The following is a 22624-nucleotide window of genomic DNA, read 5'->3' as shown; positions in this document are numbered from 1 at the left end:
GGGAGCAGGGCTGTAGCAGGGGGAACAGTGGGTCTGAAACTTATTAGTTTGAGTAGGAGGAGGCGGCAGCTGTGTTGTGGGAAGGGATGGCTGGAGAGGCTGTAGGAGCACAAAACATGGGAATGTAAAGGGGATAGTGTTTAGTCCGGCTGGTTGAGTAGCAGTAGGAGGGAACTATACTGACCTAGATTGGTGATGGTGGGGTTGTAAGGACGGTGTCAGGGATCAGTGCCCAGGGGCCGGAGTGCAGGGAATCAGTGAGGTAAAGGGGACCAGTACCTGCGGGGGTGGGTATTGGGTAGTAGTTGGGAGGGTATCTGAGAGAGGGAGCAGTGACAAGTAGATAGGATGAGGGGGTGCAGTGAGAGGGGGTACAGTAACCAGTGCCTGGGGTGTGGAAGTGCAGGGGGGGAGGTATAGGATTTGGGGGCAGTTCCCCAGAGGGGTTGTGGGCAGGTGCAGTGGGAAGGGGTGCAGTGAAGGGTGGTGAAGCACTGGAATAGGTTACCTAAGTAGGTGTTGGAATCTCCTTCCTTTTTAAGTCAGGCTTGACAAAGCCCTGGCTGGGATGTTTTAGTTGGGGATTGGTCCTGCTTTGAGCAGGGGGTTGGACTAGATGACCTCCTGAGGTCCCTTCCAACCCTGATATTCTATGATTCTATGACCAGAGGTGTATAGGCAGGTGCAGCACATGGAGTGCAGTGTCCAGTGGATGTGGTTTAGGAGTTCAATGATCAGTAGATGGGGTATGGGGGGTGCATTGTCGAGCAGGTGTGGTTTTGGGGTGCAGTGTTAACCAGATGGGGGTTTTGGGTGCAGTGGACAGTAGATGGGTTGGGGGTGCAGTATTGAGCAGGTGGGGTTTAGAGATGCAGTGTCCAGTAGATGGGGGGTGGGGGTGCAGTGCCCAGTGGGTGAGGATGGGGATTGGGGGTGTAGTGTTGAGTGGGTGTGGTTTAGGGGTGCAGTGTTGAGCAGGTGGAGTTTATGGGTGCAGAGGACAGTAGATGAGGTATGGGGTGCAATGTTGAGTGGTTGGGGTTTAGGGATGCAGTGACCAATAGATGGGGTGTGGGGTACAGTGTTGAGCAGTTGGGGTTTAGGGGTGCAGTGTTGGGTGGGTGGAGTTTAGGGGTGCAGTGACCAATAGATGGGGTGTGGGGTGCAGTGTCGGGTGGGTGGGGTTTAGGGGTGCAATGACCAGTAGATGGGGTGTGGGGTGCAGCTTCGGGTGGGTGGGGTTTAGTGGCGCAGTGACCAGTAGATGGGGTGTGGGGTGCAGTGTCGGGTGGGTGAGGCTGGGGGGTAGGGGTGAGGTGAGGGGTGCAGTGTCCAGTGGGTGAGGATGGGGGTTAGGGGTGGGGTGTAGAGGTGCAGTGTCGAGTGGGTGAGGATGGGGCTAGGGGTGGGGTGTGGGATGCAGTGTCCAGTGGGTGAGGATGGGGGTTGGGGTGCAGTGTCGAGCAGATGGCGTGCAGTGCTAGTAGATGGGTTGGGAGTGCAGTTTTTAGCGGCTGGGGTGTAGGGGTGCAATGCCAGTAGATGGGTTGGGGGTGCAGCATCGAGCGGCTGGGGTGTAGGGGTGCAGTGTCAAGAGGCTGGGGTGCAGGGGTGCAGTGCCAGTAGATGGGATAGGGGTGCAGTGTTGAGCGGCTGGCGTGCAGGGCTAGTAGATGGGATGGGGTGCAGTGCTGAGCGGCTGGCGTGCAGGGGTGCAGTGTTAGTAGCTCAGCTGCAGGAGGTGCAGACGGGGTGCAGGGCTAGTAGATGGGATGGGGTGCAGTGTCGATGGAGTGGCGTGTAGGGGTGCAGTGTCAGTAGATGGCTTGGGGGTGCAGTGTCGATGGAGTGGCGTGCAGGGGTGCAGTGCCAGTAGATGGGATGGGGTGCAGTGTCGAGCGGCTGGCGTGCAGGGGTGCAGTGCTAGTAGCTCAGCTGGAGGAGGTGCAGAGCCCAGCGGAGGGGGCCTGAGCCCGGCTGGTGTGAGTGGCAGGCGGCGAGCGGGCACGTTACCTGCGTGCTGGAAGCCCGGCCCAGCCCCCCACCCGACGCTGTCAGACCGCGGAGAGGCCGACCCGAGGCGCTGCTGGGAAGCCGATCCCACTCCGCTCCTCCCCGGCTGCGCCCAGCCGCCGCGGCCATGACCGATAACATCCCCCTGCAGCCAGTCAGGCAGAAGAAGCGGATGGACAGCAAGCACCGGAGCGGGTGAGCGCGGGGTCCGCAGCGGGCGCTCCCCTCCGGTCCCGCGGCTGCCGCCCGTCCCCAAACCCCCTCCCCATACCCGGCTTCGCTTTCCCCGGTGCCCGGCTGGCTGGGCTGCTGCCCCGCGGCTGCAGGGGACTGCGCCCCTCTTGGGCCCTGCCCTGTGCCTGGGGGCTGATGTGTCCGGCTGGGCTCCGGCCGATGGTGGGCATCCAGCCCCGCCCTGGAACCGGTTCCCTGGTCCGCTCTCGGGGGAAGGGAGGGAGCGATCGGTGGGGATTGCTCTTCTCCTCCTCCTCCTCCCTGGGCTGGGGAGAGGAGCCCGGCTGAGGAGTCCCGGCAGCGCAGGGGACCCCGGCTCTCTCGCCATGTGGCTGGCTGGGGCGCAGGGGGCCCGGCTCGCCTTTGTTTGTTCCAGCAGGGCCCTGCCCCCGCTCAGCAGCACAACCCGCCTAGGAAAGGACACACAGCGGGTCTGGCATTAGGGGATCCCCTCTCCTTTGGGAAGGGGAGATCGTACTGGGGAAAGCGCCCTTCTTCGGGAGGGGACCTAGGAGGGTCGCTGGTCTTGCAGGAGCCCCCTGGGAGGCTGAGAGCTGGTGTTGGAAGGGTGGCCTTACTAAGGGACAAATCTAGGTCTTCTCTCTCGCCCCGGGCTGCCTGGCCACGGTCCTGTAAGGCGGCGGCCGCAGCAGCGTTCCGGCAGGTTGTTCCTGACGCCATTGTCGGTGGCACACCCAGCGCTGCGATCCCAGCCCAGCACAACTGCAAGAAAAGGCAGGATCCTGCCACGGCAACATTGTTACGCTAAAATAATAGGCCCTCGTGCAGGCCGAGAGCCCCGCTGGCTTCAAACCCCCCTGCCATCTCTCCCTGTGACAGCAGGACCAGTGGCCAAATAAAACAATAGAGACCTCTTGGAGGCTCCTATATTGACAAGCTTGAGGAATGAGCCTCAGATGAAGTCACTTGGCACTCCTATTATTGCTGTTATGAAGAGATCAACACACCCAGTTTTTCTTTCTTAAACAAATTTAAACAAAGAAATAGCCTGACAGCTCTAAGCCTTAGTGATCAGGAACAAACTGGCAATGGCCAGATTTTCAGACGTATTGACTCCCTCAATGGGTGTTCGGTTCCTCTGAAAATCAGCCCATATGTTTCAATGGCACTCAGGCACCATGGTGATTGGGATGGCTATGAAAACCTTGGCTGGATGGCTTGTCAGTAGATTATCTTGTGGCGGGGGCATGCGTGTGACAAGCCATTTGAATACAGATTTTCATTTACTGTATTTATCATTTAACATTAACATTTGATCAGGATCGTTGTGTTGCTTAGCTCAGTGTTATAGAATCATAGAATACGTTGGCAGATTGCAGGTTGTTGCTTCGCTGAGTGGGGTTTTTATAATGACAATACACTTGTTTTCAGGAACAGAAATATATTTATAACTATAACAAAGGATTATATCTCCTCACAAATTTTAATTATATTGGTATAGCTAAAGCAGTACAACCCCTAACTAGGGGTTGTACTGGTATAACTATTTCAGTTAAAAAAAAAAATCACAGCCCTAACTGACAACAATATACCAGTACAAAATGTGTGTATAGATTAGGAATCCAAGCTTGCTGACTGGAAAGTAATGTTGTATTATGATGACAAATTGTGATCCAATGACAAATTAATCTTTAAAAAAAATATGGTATACAATTGTAGCAAAAAATACCAAAATCTCAAAAGAAATAATGATTGTGTCGGAACAAATAAGGAAGAGTACATGTCAATTACCATCTTGTTATATTTTTGGTTAGTAATTGTGATTTGGATTCTTTGTAGGTTGCTCAACAACTTCAATTAAAATGTTCTGTTGATGGATAAGGTTTCTGTTGTGTAGCTGATAGTATGTTGATTTAATAATGTGAAGTTGGCCTGGACACTGAGGACTAGACTATGGAACATGTAGTAATCTGTTATGACAGTTCCTGGGTTGGCCACTGCTTAAAGTTCAGTTATGAGATAAAGGATCAGCTATATGAGGGGCTTAAGATATTCCTCAATGCTCCTTAGCTGATTTGCTTTCTTAGAGGTCTCTATGATCTCCATAGGTCTCTTTTGGGCATTCTGTTGTGGTGTGCCTTGTTAGCAGACGCTGACAGCAATTACCCTGATGTAACCTAAGCACTAGCCCTCTGTCACTGGCTAGGGAGCTCTAACTTGGAGACAATATTGTCTGTGCTAGCAAGAACTGTTGACAGCTTGCAATCTTATGATGCTGCATTGATTGTAGTGGTGTGAGATTCTGTGACTTTTGTTTTTCTTTATACAAGTCCTGATCTCTCTCTTTTTTTTAAAGACAGTCACACTCCAGAGAAGTGACTTATTTACAATGATTTTCAGTCTTGTCTTTTGTCAAACAGCTTGTGACATAAATCAGTTATTTAATCAATATACTGGGTGCATCGTCAAAGTACCTAAGCAAAGAGGCCCCCTTCCCCCCAAAATATTATAAGTCTAAAGAGAGACTAACCAGTCAGACAGTATCAGTCATCCATCTCAAGCCCCTGGCACAAAAGGTTCCATTTCCAACTAGTTAGAGGGGAACAGGGAGAAAATGGTAGCAGGTGCAGAATGGAGTCCTGGCCCATGACTGGGTGTTCTATGTAGTACTGCAGTACAAATAATAATTAATAATAATATACAGCCCCCCCCAAAAGTGATATTCAGGGTTTTGATTTCTGCTTAGATTGTAAGAGACTCTTTGCAGCATTCATTATCTGTGTGTACAGTGCCTAGCACAATGAGGTCCACATCTCTGATTGGAGTCTCTATGTGCTACTGTAATATAAATAAATAATAATAATTGACCAAAGGTCCCTTCTGACCTTAAAGTTTCTGACCCTAACTTAACAGTAGACCTCTCAAACTGAATGTAACTGCTGGGAAGGCACATAAGGCCAGAGGAGATTGTTCATATGCTCAGAGACCTAAATGAATGACTTCATATATTTAATACAAAGAGCTAGAACTGTTTGAAATACTTGTAGCCAGTGTAGGGCAAGTCCATGTTACTGATCTTCCTCCTCCTAACAAGGCAACAGCCATGTTCCATTTTAGTTTCAGCCTCCAGATTCATTTCAAGGGGGAAAGTGAGGAACTCATTACAGTACCGTTACTGAGATGGGACAAAGGAAAGGATGGTTGTGGTCCATGTCAAGAAGAAACAGGTGTTTTAATAAGTTGGTAATGGTAGTAGCCATTCTTGGCCATAGCCACAACATTGACCCCCATGTGTGTAGTCAAGGGCGACTTCTGCAGTTGTATTGCTTGAATAATGGATATGTTTTTCACAATTTTCTTGTCACTGTGGTCTGGTCTTGACTGAGTTATACAGTTATTTCACCCAAATAAAAATGCCAGTTTAGCCATGACATTCTGATAACCACTCTCTGTAGTCTATAATCCATCAGTTCTAAAAGAGACATGGTATTGAGTAATCTCAAAATGCTGATGGTGTCACAGCCCATACCTCTGTAGGGACTTCTGTGGGTTAAGTATCCTGAGACAAAAAGCTGTGGTTTGCTTTCTTGTTATGGACAGTACCCAAATGTGCCAAGCACATCAAAGAACATATGCAAAGACCTGATCTGTACTCTGAGCACCTTCTAATCTAAGGTCCCGTTCCTACTATGTACATCATGCAGGAAGACTGCTGTGCCTACGTAGAGACTATGTAGAGGCAGAGACTGTTTTTTTGTTCTGCACTTGTACAGCACCTAGCACAGTGGGATCCTGCTCCATGACTCTGGCTCCTAGGTAATGTGGTAATGAAAGTAATAAATAATAATCGATGTGATGCAGTAAGTGAGGAAAACCAAAGAATAATTGGAAATGGGATGAGGAAGGACAAGGATTCCAGTAATAAGTCACATGGTTTCTCTGTTATCGTATTGAGCTACATCTTAATGGTTCCATTAAAATGGTAAATTAGCTCACTTGTAATCAACAGGGAGGGATTGGAGTGAATAGATGAACAAATGATTTTTGGCCCCTATCCTGCATCTGACGGAGTGGGCAAACCTCTGCATCTGTGTAGAGCTGCGTTGATTTCAAAGAGGCTACAAACCTGTACGGTGTTTCTCTCATGCGAAGTCAAGTGTAGGAGCGGGGCCTTTATTTAACAAGTGCCTGCCTTCACTGAGGCACTTGGCCCTGCCGCACAGCCAATTACAATGCAATAGACTTTGAAACAATAAAAACATTCTAAATAATGTGGATCAGTTTAAAAAGTCAGGAGAATCTAATGGCAAAGTGGTGATATCCTCTGAAAAGTGCTCCCCAAAATGTTTCCATGGGTATCGCTCAATGACCTCTGTATAAATTTTAATCAGTTGACAATGGATTTTTTTTTTATGGCTATTACTGCAAACTTAGCCTGATATCCGCAAATCAAGATGTTGTCTTTCTGCCTCTTGCCTCATCACCAGTAATAAAGATTTGGTAACCAGAATTTAGGCCTCTGACAGACCCTCCCAAGCACAGAGGTCCACTTGTGTGGAGCCTCTCTTACTTCACCAGTGCTTTGTGGGTCTGAACTGCATATTTCTAACTGCAGGATACAGGGCCGGCACCAGCATAGCAAGCAGGTGCTTGGGGTGGCCACGCAAAGGGGCGGCACGTACGGGTCTTCGGCGGCGAGTCCATCGGTCCCTCTCGGAGGGAAGGACTTGCCACTGAAGAATGAAGAGCTGGTAGAGAAGGTAGAGCTGCTGTCGAAGTGCCGCCGATCGCGTCTTTTTTAATTTTTATTTTTTTTCCTCCGCTCGGGGCGGCAAAAACACTGGAGCCAGCCCTGGCAGGATCCGAACCATAGATAACAGTTCTGCTGATTCTGCATGTGGCAGGGTAGAACCCAGCTCACTGTTCTATAGCTGTACTGACTCTGCGATCCTAAAAAACATTTAGTCCAGGGCCCAGTTCTGCTATTGGGTATGCATGAACGGATGCCTGTACTGACAGAGGTTATCTGAAATTGGATCCACCTGGATCCTTTTGCAGGATAAAAGGGCCTCAGTCAACAAAGACAGTAGATACAACTCCAAGTTGCAAATGATATCAACAAGTTGAATGAGATTTTTACATAACTTTTCTGACCCTTTGAAATCATAATTGTTGTGATAAAGTATGGATGTTGTAGAAACCTATAACTTGGGTTAATGCTGTTAGTAATTTTTTGACCCAAACAGTAAGTGCTTGATCTGAATATAGAACAACTTGTTTTCATACTCTATGAAAGTTTTCATTTTAATGGTTTTGTATCTTATTTAAAAAAGGAAGTAATTGAAAAATTCAGTAAAAATTTTATTTTAGAGTGAAGTGCTTTTAGTTAAAGGACTATATACATCAGTGACTGCTACTCTGATACTGCAGGTGTTTATCAATATTAGTAGAATAGAGTAGAAAGTAGAAAATATAATATAATTTAAATAACAGTAGTAGCTAATGGCAATATTTTTAGTTCCATTTGAAAAAAGTAGAAATATCTTGAGTGTTTCTAAATTTAGCCGTTGATGATTCATTTATGTAGAAAGACTCTTCAAATGTTGATTGTGTTACTCTTACATAGAATAATACTTAGATTATTGAGTTTTGAAATGTGTTAACTAATCCTAGCTACATCTCCACATGATAGGGGTAGTGTAATAGGTTGGTACCCATTCAAAAAGTGTCCAGTCTTTTCTTGGTTTTAAAAAAGCAATTTGAATGTATGAATGGTTTCATAGGAATAGTAAAATATTTTCCAACATCCTCGTCCACTATTGCCATCCCCTTCCCTCCCCTAGAAAACACCACCAACAACAAAACATCTAAACCAAACAAAAACCTGTCCCAAGGAAAAGAAATCCGTTGGTCTTCCAGGTAAACTTGCATCTCCCTCCTACACAATCAAGTTCTTAAAGCTTTATTTCCCTAACACGAATCCTGTTTAAAAAAAAAAACTGAACATGCATTGGTTGATTAAGCAAGCAATTTGAGGTTTGGCATTTAGGGTCTGTGTACAGTTCTTTAAGGAAAACAAATGTCTTATGCTGGAAAAAGTTGAAAACTTCACCTTTAAGGGATGACTTATTGATTGACTTCTCAATAACCTACAAGGAAAAGTCAAGAGCAAACTTTCAATAATATGACAGATTGTTCCTGGTTCCAATTGATCAGTGTCATCAAATGCATTTTTGAGAGGTTAAGATAATTCAGTTTCCAAAGGGGAAGAAAGAAAACACTAAAGAGGCTTCCTGTAGTTTTTCTATGTTGATCTCCTCGCTAACATCTTTCCACGCTTTCTTTCACTTAAGCAGTTATCCTGTGATTTGTCTAAATTTTATTGTTAACTCTTGAAGATGCAGACCTAGCCTTGATCTGCTAAAACACCAACGACTGTTACAACAATTCATTAATAATTATTGTGCCTAGCAAAAGACTAGCCCGTGTATGTGAGTGCAGGATGTTAAAGCAGAAATAATGAGCTTTAGAATTCTATCGTCAGTGAACAAAATATAAGATTTCAGTGAGGACTTGAAAGAATGGTAAATGAAGTTGGATATCTTCCTAAGAAGTTAAATATTTGCCTCTAGGAATGGCCACACAAGTCTACACCACCGAAATATCTGCTTTCCTACTATAAGTTCCATTACAAATTTATCAAATGGGTGGACATACTGCACCTGCATAAGTGATGTGTGGAGATGAACTGTTGCCATTCAGCATTCCTGGAGACATTTAGTTTGGTTTGTAGGTTTCTGTTCTCTGCCCAGTCAACAAAATTGTCCAGATTGCTTTGTTGTTTTGTGGGACAACAGGAAAAAACAAGGTCAGGGAAGTGGATAGGTGTTAAATTCCAGCTGTGGTGGTTTGACTACAAGCTTTCATAACAAAAAGCTCTTTAAGGGATTGTCTTGAACATACAAGTGATAAAGGTCAAAGTTTATATTCCTGGTATCGTTGGCTATATTTTAAAACCTATCTGTGGAAATACACTGGCACATGCTTTCTTTGTTTAGCTTTACATTTTCTGGAGAAGGCTGGATGTAATGTGATTCTGAAACTTTCTGACTGACTTTTCCGGTTATACCATTAAACCGTCAACTGCAACCTGTGGATTTGTATTATTGCCAACTGGAGGTAACACGTCTGTTTTTTGTTTTGTTTTTTTTACTGCATTCTTTAAATTGGATAAAAAGTCTTTGTTACAGAACTGCATAGGTCAGATTCTGTCTTTTTTATTATAAGGTTCTATAGATAGTATGAAAGTACAAACAACATATAAATAGATATCCAGGTCTATGTGTGATCACTTAAAAATGCCCTCAAATAGAAAAGAAAACATAATAGGGAATCTCTTGTAAATTCCCTGCAAATCTGTTGGAAATCAAATGTGTTGTAAGTAGTGATAATTCTTCTTTACTTGGACAATATTATATGTATCACTTTCAGAATCCAGATAAGCAAGAAGTCTTTCTTCTAGAGTTTTAAATACATGTTGAACTTTCTTTCCCCCATATCTAACGAAGTTGTGGGATCTTTGGTTGGCTAGGAGTTGCAGAAATTGCAAATGAATTATTAAAAGTTAACATAATTAACTGTTATTCAATACTTGTATTTGTAGTGAAGTACTGTTCTAATAGCAACACTCCTGTTTGTGGTGGGGATATTATGTGAGATGATAGACTTGTTTACAAAAGGTGCCCTCACTTTCAGTTTAGCACCTATAGTGAAATCATGGTCCATTACCCTCTTTTCTTTTGGTAGTGCTGACAGTGGTAGAGTCTACTTCTTAAGTTTTAGTCTGGGCCTGATCCAGCAAAGCACTCAAGCCCGAGCTTAACTTTAAGCACTTGAGTTGCCATATTGAAATATATGAGAGAATTCACATGCTTAAATGATTTGCTGGATCAAGATCTTGAGCTTTAACTATGGTCAAATCTGTCTTGTTACTAAAATCTTGTTAGGTGTTCTATATACTCAGTAATGTATAAGTTCATAGAAATGTGAAGAACCTAAGCGCTGTTTAAAATGTGTATATTTATCTCAACACAGAGCGCTTCCTTTTATAAGAACATTCAAGCCACTGTTTTATATTAGCGTCATTCATGTGTTATTTTCTGTTCTATTTCTGAAGAAATGTATCTGTGATTCTGTTTATACTTTTAAAGTTTTAGAAGTTAGTTTTGGATCATTTAAAATAATCTTTGGAACATATTGGTGAATTATAAGAACCCAAGAACATTAGAAGATCCATGTTAAAATACTTGGTCCCCCTTTTAGCCCTATCTCCTCATGTAACTATAAAGATATGTAGCTCTTTATTTCTTTCAGCAGAATCACCAAAAGAGGCTCAACCTGAAAGATAAGCAAAAGTAACTTTGGTTTCAAATATATGATAAGCGGGAATCTGTCTGTAATTGTGAAGCAGGTTGTGGAGATAAACTGAGCATTGTAAATGCATGTTCCTTTTGATAAAGCCTCTATTTTAGAACTTCACACTGAAGGTCATTTGAAATACAGCAGTTAAAATGAGTAAATCTGGCTAACTTTGTGTCTCTTTCCTCTCTCATTGAGATTTGAGAAAACAATCCTCCCATTCCTAAGAATGAACAAATATATTTCCCTTTTGACACCTCTTCTTAATTAGCACTAGTATAGTTTAAAGGAAAAACATTGACTTAAATCACAGCACTGTCTGAATTTTTTTTCTAAGTCTACAAGCAACACCTATAATCATGATTGAAAGGAATTAGATTTAAAAACATCTATTTTTTAAATTTAATTTGTAAATTTGACTACACTTTTTGTGAGGTTAGTTTAATTGTTTGCCTCGTATAGTCAATTTCCCATAGTTTTTTGTGTCTGTCTGTCTTTCAGTCAGTGGGGAGAGAAAAAGAAGGAGTGGAAGACAGAGTAATCTTTAAAAAAAACCAAGAAACTGTGATTGTAAAACTGCAAAAATTGGCAGGGAGATTCAGATGCAGGAGTTGTACCAGAAACTACTTTTAACTCTCTTTAGAAATTGGATAGATTTTGAATTATTATGAATCACGTTTATTATGGTGTTACCTAAAGACCAGTCAGAAATGTGCTAGGCATTGTACAAACACAGAGTAACACACAGTGTCACTTTCTAAAAGTAATCAAATGTAAATAACCTGGGTGAAAGCCCATATTAAAAATCAGAGACTGTCATAGATACTTGAAGGGTAAAAGATGTTCTAGATTATTTTATTCCAATAAGTTGAGATATCTGTTCATTGCTTTAATCATTCAAGTTACTAACATTTCCAGCTGTATTTATTTCTATTAAATTTTCCAGAATTCTCATACATTTTCCTCTAGGAAATGAACAAATAGTTTCCAGTGAGCAGCAGATGCTAACTGGTGAGGCTGTGATAAAGTTGACCTGTATATTGTTATAGGCTGAAAAAGGTGAACCACCCATAATTTAGACATAGTGTGTTTTTTACAGAAATGTGACAAAGCTGTAGGGCAGGGGTCGGCAATGTTTGGCACGCGGCTCGCCAGGGTAAGCACCCTGCTTACCCCCAGCACCTTGCCCATGCCGCTTCCCACCACCCCTATTGGTCCGGGATGGCGAACTGCGGTCAGTGGGGGCTGCGGTCGGCCGAACCTGCCCCGTCAGCAGGTAAATAAACTGCCCGGCCCGCCAGGGTGCTTACCCTGGTGAGCCGCATGCCAAACGTTGCCGACCCCTGCTGTAGGGAATCAGTGCTGGGATCCAGTGTTTTAGCTGATGGCATTTCACCCTTCTTCTCTACCAAAACTACTATTCCGTAATCATAACCAACAGTAATTCTGTAGAGAGAAGCCATAGGCCTTTCACCTTTAGGAGCAGTAGTAGTGTACTCTGCAGTACTGTGTAGTATGAGGCAAGATTTTTGTTTGATTCCATGCTTTCTCAGTATGGAGGTTTTTGCAAAACTTAATAGTTGGAGAGATCATTTTTATTATATATTTTTTTCTTTTGAGATTGTAAGCTCTTTGGGGTAGGGACTGTCACTTACTGTACGTTTGTACAGCACCTAGCACAATGGGGCTCTGATCTAATTGATGCCCGTAGGCTATACCACAACACACACACAAATTATCTTTCTGATGCTTCACTTACTGCTTCTTAGTGAAATGTAATCACATCAGAATAGTGATCTGATTATGTGGGAAATAGTTTTGCACTGGTCTAAAATGAGTGAGAAAATGCCTCTTATAAAAGTTTAATCCATTTAGATGTCCATGAAATACTTTGAGTTAGACTACCTTTTCCTTGCTAACTTCTGTAAACCAACTGGATTTTCAAGCTTTTTGGATTCTGAAGGAGTTTTCTTAACAGATAAGATTTTTTTTTCTCTGTTTATTTGCAGATGGGGGTGGAATGCATGAAAGGTGATACTTTTGTATAAAACCACCTTTGTAGCAGTGAATGGTGTGCTCTATTCACCATGCTGTTTCCTGTTCTGCAATACGTATAGAGAGAGTTTACCTGCGGAAAGCGTTGAATACTTCCTTAAATGGAAATTTACTTGCTTTATTTCTGATCAGAGATACGGTTACCCAAATTGTTTGAGCAGATGACTGTTATAATTTAAGCAGACATCTTGACATTGTTATCTAATGTAGTGAGTCGGATATGCATTTCTATCTGATCTCCAAGGTTTTCTGTTGTAAGCTTGCATCTGATATGGGGCTGTATTTCAAATGTCAATGAAATCTAATACAAATCCTTTTGCTATAAAAAGGGGAAAAAAGATTAGCTCTTATTTCAAGCAGTGACAGGAGGAAACTTGAGGAAAAACAACCTTTGCTGATTTGGAAGGCTACAGCATTGCCATTTTGAAAAAGACAGACTGTTTCTGAGTATGTCCTTTTGTAAGGACAAAGGAGAGTGGGAAATTTCTGTATCTTCTAGCAGATACAGAAATACACGCATGAGGAGAGATTAAAAAGACTGGGACTGCTCAGTTTAGAAAAGAGACGAGTAAGGTGGGTATGATAGAAGTCTGTAAAATTATGAATGTTGTGGTGAAGGTGAATAGGGAAGTGTTGTTTACCCCTTCACATAACACATGAACCAGGGGTCACCCAATGAAATGAATATGCAGCAGCTTTAAAACAAACATAAGAAAGTATTTCTTCACACAGCGCACAGTCAACCTGTGGAACTCATTGCCGTGGGATGTCGTGAAGGCCAAAAGTATAACTGGGCTTCAAAAAAGAATTAGATAAGTTCATAGTGGATAGGTCCTTCGATGACTATTAGCCAGTATGGTCAGGGACACAACTCCATGCTTTGGGTGTCTCTAAACTTCCAACTGCCAGAAGCTGGGACTGAACGACAGGGGATGGACCACTCAATAATTGCCCTCTTTTGTTAATTCCCTCTGAAGCATCTGGTGCTGGCCACAGTTGAAAGACAGGATACTGGGATCGATGGACCATTGGTCTGACCCAGTAAGGCCGTTTTTATGTTCATCTGTTTGTTCTCTTATTCCTCCATTTCTCCTGTGTCTTAGGGGCTTTTGTATTTCTTTCTGATCCTTTTGGGACCAGATTTTTTGCTAGCTATAATAACTGGGATCAAAGGAGTATAATGCACATCAAGTTGTGTCAGGAGAAGTGCCAAATGGTTGTAACTGACTTGTGGATAATAGAATGAGGATTGCTGTGTTGCACTGGATGTTTTAATGACACTGCTGATCCAAACAGAGCTGGCCTTGTGATAGGGTGCAGCCTGCCTTGTACTAATGGGACATGCAATGGATCATTCCCATTATAGGTTTAAAAAGATGTAATAATTATTTGCAGGGGAGGAGATTGGGAGAGCAAATTCTTCAGGTTGAGTATGGAATTCCAAATGACCACCAAATCAGCAGGAGAGTGACAGAATTGTTCAGTGTTCGTTATGGAGCTGGAGACAGAGGGAACTGTACAATTTTAGAGCCTGGTCAGGAACTATATGCAAAAGGTGCATAGATTTAATTGAACATAAACACTGCAGGCTCCGGTGTTTAAGCCATTGCTTTTTCTTAGCAGAATGTGGGTAACCCTCCCATTATGGATGGGATTCACTTTAGTAATTCAGCAAATATGTGTCCTAGGGTGTGGCAATAGAAAGATTGGTGCATGGTGCTCAATGATGTCACACCTATTGATTGTGACACAGTGACAAAGTACAAACTGATATTGTTCACATTCTTTGGGAGTGAGGTGGAGTTTTATACAAACGTGGATGTCAACTGCCTGAAACCATTTTTGGGCAATAGATAGTGAAATTTGTTTTCTGAAATGACAGCTGCAATAGCAGACATTGACCTGTGCTGCTGGCACCGTGCCTGTACAGGAGCTTTTTGTGAGGATTGTAAACAGGACAGAGAGGCCGAATTCCACCTCATGTGTAAACTGTAGGGTGTGGCAGCTTCCAGTTGTTCAGAATAACAAGCCCAGTGTACAAATAGCCATGAAAGAGGGAGGTCCTGAGCAGTTTCAGCTATCCATGTGGAAGAAAACTCACTCAATTCTGCCAGCTCTAAAGATTTAAAAATCATGTTAGGCTCCCAGAATCATGAGTGCCTGAAAATCAGGAGGGTTTTAGAAGGAATGATTTGGGGGTTCTTTTTATTTGCCTTCAGGTTTCTGAGTCTTCAGGGAACACTCAGGTCACATTTTCTGTCTTTAGTCTGCCACCAGCAGGACTAAAAGAAAGAAAAAAAGAAAGCTGAGATTCTCATGTAATCTGACCTCTTGGGAATCTTTGTGGCTTTAAGAAAAACATCAAATAACAGGAGAGTTGGTGACACTGATTACTTTCAAAAGCCAAGAATATAGATTTCTGGGAGTTGATGTCCTAACATACTTTGGAGGAAATTTAACTTGTGTACAATATAAATCTGAAAGATGACATGCATTCCCTTTTCTGATTCTGGCAAATGTATCTCTTTAGAATTCGTTGATTTCAGCTACAGCAAGATCAGGCCTTGGTCTTTTTATTATTCATGATAGGGCCAAAATTGCAGATACTCATGTTTTGCAAGTAGGTGATATAGAAACATCCCCATATACTGTAGCATGGCTAGTATTTTATAGTCCATACTTCAAATACATCTACATTACAGTAGGGGGTATCCTATAGTCACAGTATCAGTTTTACCCACGTTATGCTGAAATTTGTGGCTTTCAGGATTTCCCTCTGTGGCTTCTCTGAAGGACAGGGGAGATGTCACATAGCCTTAATGTTAGCCCCAGAAAAGGGAGAAGAGTAGATTAATGGACTACAGCTGAAAATGTTTATTTCTTGTTTATTTTAGCTAAAATTTAAAGTTGGTGATGGGAGGAGCATAGATGCGGACTCTCTGAGTGTTCCAGGGCTGGAACACCCACAGGGAAAAAATGGTGGGTGCCGAGCACCCACCATCAGCCACCTCCGCTCCCCTCCCAGCGCCTCACACCCACTGTGATCAGCTGTTCTGTGGTGTGCAGGAGGCACTGGGGGGGGGGAGGAGAAAAGAGCGAGGCCGGTTGCACTTGGGGGAGGGGGTAGGAAGAGGCAGGGCAGATGTGGGAAGAAACAGGTGGAGGCTTGGGGGGAAGGGGTGGAGTGGGGACCAGGTCTGGGACAGAGCTGTGGGTTGAGCACACACACACCCCCTCCCCCAGGGCAGATTAGAAAGTCGGTGCCACTGGGGAGGAGAGTGTCTTCCATGACACAAAGAATGCCGTCTGGGTAGAAAATAAAAACATGACGGGCTTCCAATTTTGATGGGTTTTTTTGTGAATGTTTTGGAGGAAATAAAAATATGAATACGCCATGCATTTGGTTTTTGCCAAATACTGTGTTGTGACAGACATTAAAGGGACAAATAAAATTCATATTTGTTTGAATATTTTGTACCTTCTATTGTTAAAAGTATCAGCTAAGGTTCCTATCACTTAAAGGGGCTGCAGGGAAGTGAAAAAGTCTGCATCTTTTTTCAGTTTGCTTTGGGCATTTAACAACATCTTGGGTATTTACCTTTCTACTGCTTCCCAGCCATAGTCAGTTCACTTCCCCTTTTGTTCATGTGGATCTTCACTCAGCACCCATGAAGTAAAACAATGAAAAGCAACAACTCTTTGAGCAAAATATAGTCAGGGCAGTTTTGTGCCACTCAGGCCTAGATCCTGCAATTGGAGCAATGTAGAGAGAGTCCCTGCTACCGCATGTTTCCTTAGTTCCAGAAACCTGTTTTGACACAAAAGGACAAAACCAAACCAGAATCCTTCTTTGCTATGCGAGTTCCTTATATCTAAGGCTGCACCAGCCTGTGATCTTTTCATGGCAATATGAGACTCCAGTCAGGGAATGATAGGAGAAAATGAATCTCAAATTAGAATTTCTCAGATGTTTCCAATCTAATCTTGGAAAAGATGAGCTAACTCAATGTGTGGACTTGGGCGAGTCAAGTTATCTCTCCATGTTTGTTTCCTCACATCTAAAAAGGGAATAATAACACATTACCCACCTACCCTTCAGGAATGTCAATGAGGATTAACTAGTTAATGTCTATGCAGTGCTTTAAACATATAAAACACCATACAAATGCTGCATATCATTAACAGTAATACGATTTATATAGGGCCTTATCCATAGCCCAGGGAAATCTTTTCATTAATGGGCTTTGGCTCAGGCCTATAGTGCCTCAAGTCTGTTAGTCTATAAGGTGCCACAGGACTCTTTGTTGCTTTTTACAGACCCAGACTAACACGGCTACTCCTCTGATACTCAAGTGTGCTAAGTACTTTGCAGACCAGTAAAGAGTCCAGGGCTCAGCCCCAAGGAGCTTACAATCTAAATTGACAGTGAACAGATAGAAGATGGCAAGTGATTTGAACAATCAGCGATGCTCAGTATGCATCTGTAGTTTTTATATGGGTTTATTTAGCACTTTGCTGGGCGATGATATGGGGAGAGTCTGTGTTTAATAAGCTGTGTGGAAGAAATGTGAGTTGTTTTGTTAAGTGAGGGCCGGGGACGTAGGCTGGATCACGGAGGGGGATAAAATGGAGACTTCTTCTTAACTTAAATATGTCCTTCCAATAGGTGTTGTGAGTGTATGAGATGCTGCGGAAGAAGAGACCCAAGGCCTCGTACGGTTTGGCTTGGCCATCCAGAAAAAAGAGACCAGAGATACCCTCGCAATGTGATCAACAATCAGAAATACAACTTTTTTACATTTCTTCCGGGGGTATGTATGCCCATGAAACTTCACGTCTTTGTTTCCACAGGTTGCCCTCTGGCCACAGAGCCATCATGATGCATGGCCGGACCACGTATGCCCTTTGTTTTCACATTTCACAGCTCACATTGTCATAGTCTGTCATCAGTTTAAAAGCAAAACCACTCCTTAATGAAAGAGAGTTCTGATTGGTGGTGGTTCAGTATGCAAGGGACAGTGGAGCTATTCTCACAACCAGTTCAAGTTGAAACTGCATTTGTTTTAAATATATATTTAAAATATTTTTTATGGCAAAACATAATGTTGGTTAGACATCCCCTATTTACAGTTGCTGTCACTTTTCTGAGTGGTATTTGTCAAAAGTTTAAAGGTAAAATCATATGTATGTATTAAAGACTAACTATTGCAGAATCTGTTCTATAGCACAGCTACATTTGTGTGCATGTTGTTATATTCGCTAAGATGACCTCTTGGAAATTATTTCCAGCACTACTTTGCTATCATTATTTAGGATTTAGACATTACAGGAGCTAGCAGAAATGAATGTCTCTTATCAGTAGTTCAATATGCATAACTCTGAGATCGCCATTAACCTCTCCCCTTCTCCCTTTTTTTGTAGGTGCTGTTTAACCAGTTCAAATACTTTTTTAATCTTTACTTCTTACTTCTGGCCTGCTCTCAATTTGTCCCTGAAATGAGGCTTGGTGCACTTTACACGTATTGGGTTCCCTTGGTAGGTAATCTACGGTTTGTTTATTCAAGAAAGTTTCAGTGTTTGAATACAAAATGTCCTTTGTTGTTTTATCTCGCCGATCTAAGTAATTCTGTGTCTCACATGATTTTTTGGCAGCTTATTTTTAGGAAGTCTGCTCTCTAAATGTTCTGAGTGTAGATGCTTGTTCTCAGTTTTAAATTAATTTCATAAAGGTTGGACATTAAGGCATGATAGGACTCCGCTACCTATACCCTCTTCATCTGAGTTAATAGGGGCATAATTCTTTGCCTCTTACACAACTGCCACTAGGCGTACCCACCACTGGGGCAACTGGCCCACTTCTACACTCAGAAAAAGTGAGAGAATAAATGGCGAGCAAAGTAAACATCTTCCTGGCTCCTGTGAGTATTGATCACAGTTGCTAAGTTATTAGAAAGTTAAAGGTGAAGATGGAGGGTCTGCGTCAGAGCATTTTGCTTTGGCAAAGCATTCCAGAAGAGGGCTGCAAATCAGCAGGATTTCAGAAAAGCTTGTCTGGTGAAGCAAAGGACCAAAGGGCAGTTTTCAAAAGTGACCTTAATGAATGACCGTATGTGCAATGAAGGCAAATCATGCAGTCCCGCCAAACAGTTTGACTTAGAGCCTTTGGATGGGTCAACAGGCTGATTTTAAAATAACATGTTTTAGTTTCTTAAAATATATTTTTACATTTTATTTATTCATATTTGCTCAGAGCATAGATACTTCTCCTGAAACCTCCGCACCCCCGACACACACACATACTGATTTGTTGTTTTCCAACCATATATTTCCCCTGAGATTGGAAGAAGTCAGAAAGCCAAGTTCACTACAGTCTTTGGGAAGAGATGCTAGCTACCTATTTGAGATGGGTTCTCCCGTCTCTCGTTAAAGTTCTTAGGCAGATCTCTAGAGTAAATTGGTGCATCCACAAGGGCACCATGTGTCTTTATTTCAATCTCAAATCTGCAGGAAGAGTTGAATAACTTCCTTATTACAGAGTTCTCAAATGTTTTCTATCTAGCTCTTTTCTGCCTGCCCCTTACCTCTTGCTGTGCATATGAACCAAGCTCCCTTTCTGTGGCAGCTGCTCAAAGGAACCTTGCCATGCTTCTTTTTCCAGTGGAAGTCAGGGTTGTAAGGTGTCAGGAGATGACTTTTTTAACATTTAGGTCCCTGTTTTCAGAAACATGTGCATTTGCTTGTATATGTACATATGCATGCCTGGGTAGTCATCACAGATATGCATATCAGATCTCCAGTAAGATGTGCATGTAATTCTAAAACTCTGGACGTTGGGTTTTATAGCTGACTTTCTTGACGCCATTGTAGAAAGAACGAGGAGTACTTGTGGCACCTTAGAGACTAACAAATTTATTTAAGCATAAGCTTTTGTGGGCTAAAACCCACATCATCAGATGCATGCAGTGGAAAATATAGTAGGAAGATATATATACACAGAGAACATGAAAAAATGGGTGTTGCCATACCAACTATAACGAGAGTAATCAATTAAGGTGGGCTATTATCAGCAGGAGAAAAAAAAACTTTTGTAGTGATAATCAGGATGGCTCATTTCCAACAGTTGACAAGAAGGTGTGAGTAACGGTAGGGGGAAAAAATTAGCATGGGGAAATAGATTTTACTTTGTGTAATGAGTCATCAACTCCCAGTCTTTATTCAAGCCTAATTTAATGGTGTCCAGTTTGCAAATTAATTCCAATTCTGTGGTTTCTCATTGGAGTCTGTTTTTGAAGTTTTTTTGTTGGAGTATTGTGACTTTGAGGTCTGTAATTGAGTGACCAGGGAGGTTGAAGTGTTCTCCGACTGGTTTTTGAATGTTATAATTCTTGACATCTGGGGCAATAGAAATAAGTGTTTAGGAGCAGACCAGATAAAAGGGGATGGTGATTTAAAAAAAATAAGGACATAACACTGATTTTTTTGGGGAGGGCGGGGGGTATGGGGGAAGAGTTAAAAAGGCACAATAAGGAGTGATTGAATGGGGTGATAAGATAGTTTAAATTATGTGGCCAATGCACTTAGGAATGCACTGCACAAGCCAATTAAAGCTACAACAACCACTTAAAAATCTATGCACCTCTATACTTTTTTCCCTTCCACTTCCAGTAAGCAGTCTCCTAGGGGTTTACATCCCTCTCTTGCACATGAGGTCAGCTGGAAGTTAATCACCAAGAAATATCGTATGTTTTTTCTGCACAGTATTTAAGTACATTAACAGTTCAGCTTTGATAAACAAATGGCAGAAAACACTTGCATCAAACCTGTGCTGCCATCTGTCTTCACTCAGCAGGGCTGCAAATGAACTGTAGTTATCTGGATCTTCCAACAGGTTTTAGAAATCCTTGGGTATAACTTGTTGCTTTCAATATAGGAAGCAAAAAGATATTTAAAATAATCACAGATCCACAATGATTTTAAAGATGACACTTTTCGACTGCTCTTTGGAAATCAGTGGTGGTAAAATTCCTGCATTATTGATGGTAAAACATTCTCCCCATTTTCAACTGAATTGGGAAAAATGATTTCCATTAAATTTACCTCAATCTGATAATCCTGTTTGCAAAAGCAAACTGATACCCCAGAAGTAAAGAATATCATGAAGTTGCTACTAAAACTCTGCTGGTAGTCAGCCCTTTGTCTGGTTGAATTCGTGTTTTGGCATATGCTTATGACAAAGGTATTGTATTTGTCCTGTTTAGGAAAAGTGTGTGTGTCACAAACTAGTTTGAACAAGCCCGCCATTCCCTCCCCCGCCCCATCAGTTTTTTGTTTTTGGGTTTTTTTTTGTTTGGTTGGTTTTTTTTGTAGAATCCTATAAGCAATTGTGATTTGTCTAGGCCAGATGAGCAATTAGGATTCAGCATATGAGCTGCCAGAGAGTAGTATAAGAAAGGTCTTTGTTCATTACTGACTGTTGGTACAAGTGTTCGGTATAGAATGACATACATGATGGCATAGTGAGGCAGCACATGTGGGAATATTTTTGGATGATTATTTGAAATTCAGATACCCAAACTCTTTAGATTACTGATCCGCAAAGCAAGCTAAAAATAATCAACACAGATTGTTTCTTTCCTTTTTATCTGAAAGCACCTAGGAGTTTCTGAAATCATTAAGTGACAGAGAAGCCTTCAGTCTTTTTTTGCTTGTCAGTTACCCAACTGACAAATCTTTGAGTGGCCCAAAGTGAAATGTACTGACCCTAGCCCGTTTGGAATGAATTGCTTCTATCAAAAGATCATCTTGTATATTATTGACTTCCTGGCTTCTGTAATATGAATCTGTTCTATGCCATGTTTACATTATTAAAGCAATTCCAAGCCTTAAGGACACATTCTCTCTTGATGTAAGAATATAATTTCTGTTAATGTTAATGGGCATTATGTATGGAAGGTAACGAGACTCTATCTCAGTAGTTTGTATATTTGACTAACTCTCTTCTCTCCACAGCAAAGCGGGTAGGATTATTTTTAGGTCAAAACGTTTTTTTTTTTTTTTTTTTTTTTTGTGAAAAATGGCTTTTATTTTCATTTTGGCCAAAAATATATTGGGAACATTTTAATGGTGGTCACACAATGGAGACTCAAATTTTTCAGTATATTGGGGTTTTGTCAAAGAAAAGTAGAAGTTTATGCAGGAAATTTTGAAAACTTAAAAAAAATTCTTATAAAAATTAGCATTTTTTGACCAGTTCTTCTCTGTTGTACAGGCAGAAAGTTGCCATTAACATTAATTGGCACTGCGTACAATTTTTGTGGAATTATTAGGATTATTATTATCTATTATTAGAATAGGTACCAAAGTGTATTCTTTGCTAAATACTCAAGTGTCCTTGAACAGAGGGTGGCGGACTTGATATTTTAAATCATGTTTATCTTAATTAAGCCTCCTGCAGTCTAATAAACAGGAATGTTTTCAGGCTGAAACTTTCAAAGGAACTTGAGTTAGGTCCTTTTGAAAATGCCCCCTTTAAATAATGCAAATACATGCAATACCTTCTGCATTTCAAAGCTAATGTCAAATTTTTCCTCCTAATGTATCCTGTGGTTGTGCACTGATACATATGAACTGTAGTTAAGACACTGCAGAATTTTATTACAGTGTTGTATGTTTTAGGTGAGACTGTGTGCACAAACACCAAACCTATAAGAATATCTGAGTTTAATTGCAGAAAATGCTCTCCTTCAGTTTCAGTAAACCAAAGACAGTTTCTTGTTTGCGGGGGGGGGGGAGGGGAGTACATGTGAAAAGGTTAATTATTGTCAGTGTCAGGTAGTAATATTGTCAGCACTGTATGCCCAAGGTTTTCCAAAGTGATCAGTAATTTTTGGGTGCCTGACTTGAGGTGTCTTAAAGAGGCCTGATTTTCAAAGGATGGGTGCTC

At 42.0% G+C, this 22624-nt stretch overlaps 1 protein-coding gene across 3 annotated transcripts in view; it reads left to right on the top strand.

The window, feature by feature from the left end:
* Positions 1-2030: 2030 nt before the first annotated feature.
* ATP9A (ATPase phospholipid transporting 9A (putative)) overlaps positions 2031-22624 on the top strand; it is a 91407-nt gene continuing 70813 nt past the window's right edge. Inside the window, exons 1-3 of one of the 3 annotated variants that reach the window (XM_005284173.4) lie at positions 2031-2208; positions 17348-17492; positions 18103-18216. In XM_005284173.4, the coding sequence (XP_005284230.1) occupies positions 2141-2208; positions 17348-17492; positions 18103-18216 (327 nt within the window). In that variant the 5' untranslated portion in view covers positions 2031-2140. Of the gene's footprint in view, positions 2209-9271; positions 9388-17347; positions 17493-18102; positions 18217-22624 lie in introns of those variants that run through there. The other 2 variants (XM_042858346.2, XM_065566009.1) reach the window with 2 other exon arrangements.

This window comes from Chrysemys picta, chromosome 13, assembly GCF_011386835.1.
Source record: "Chrysemys picta bellii isolate R12L10 chromosome 13, ASM1138683v2, whole genome shotgun sequence".
Taxonomy (NCBI): Eukaryota; Metazoa; Chordata; order Testudines; family Emydidae; genus Chrysemys; species Chrysemys picta.
This window is presented reverse-complemented; position numbering and strand designations above follow the sequence as displayed.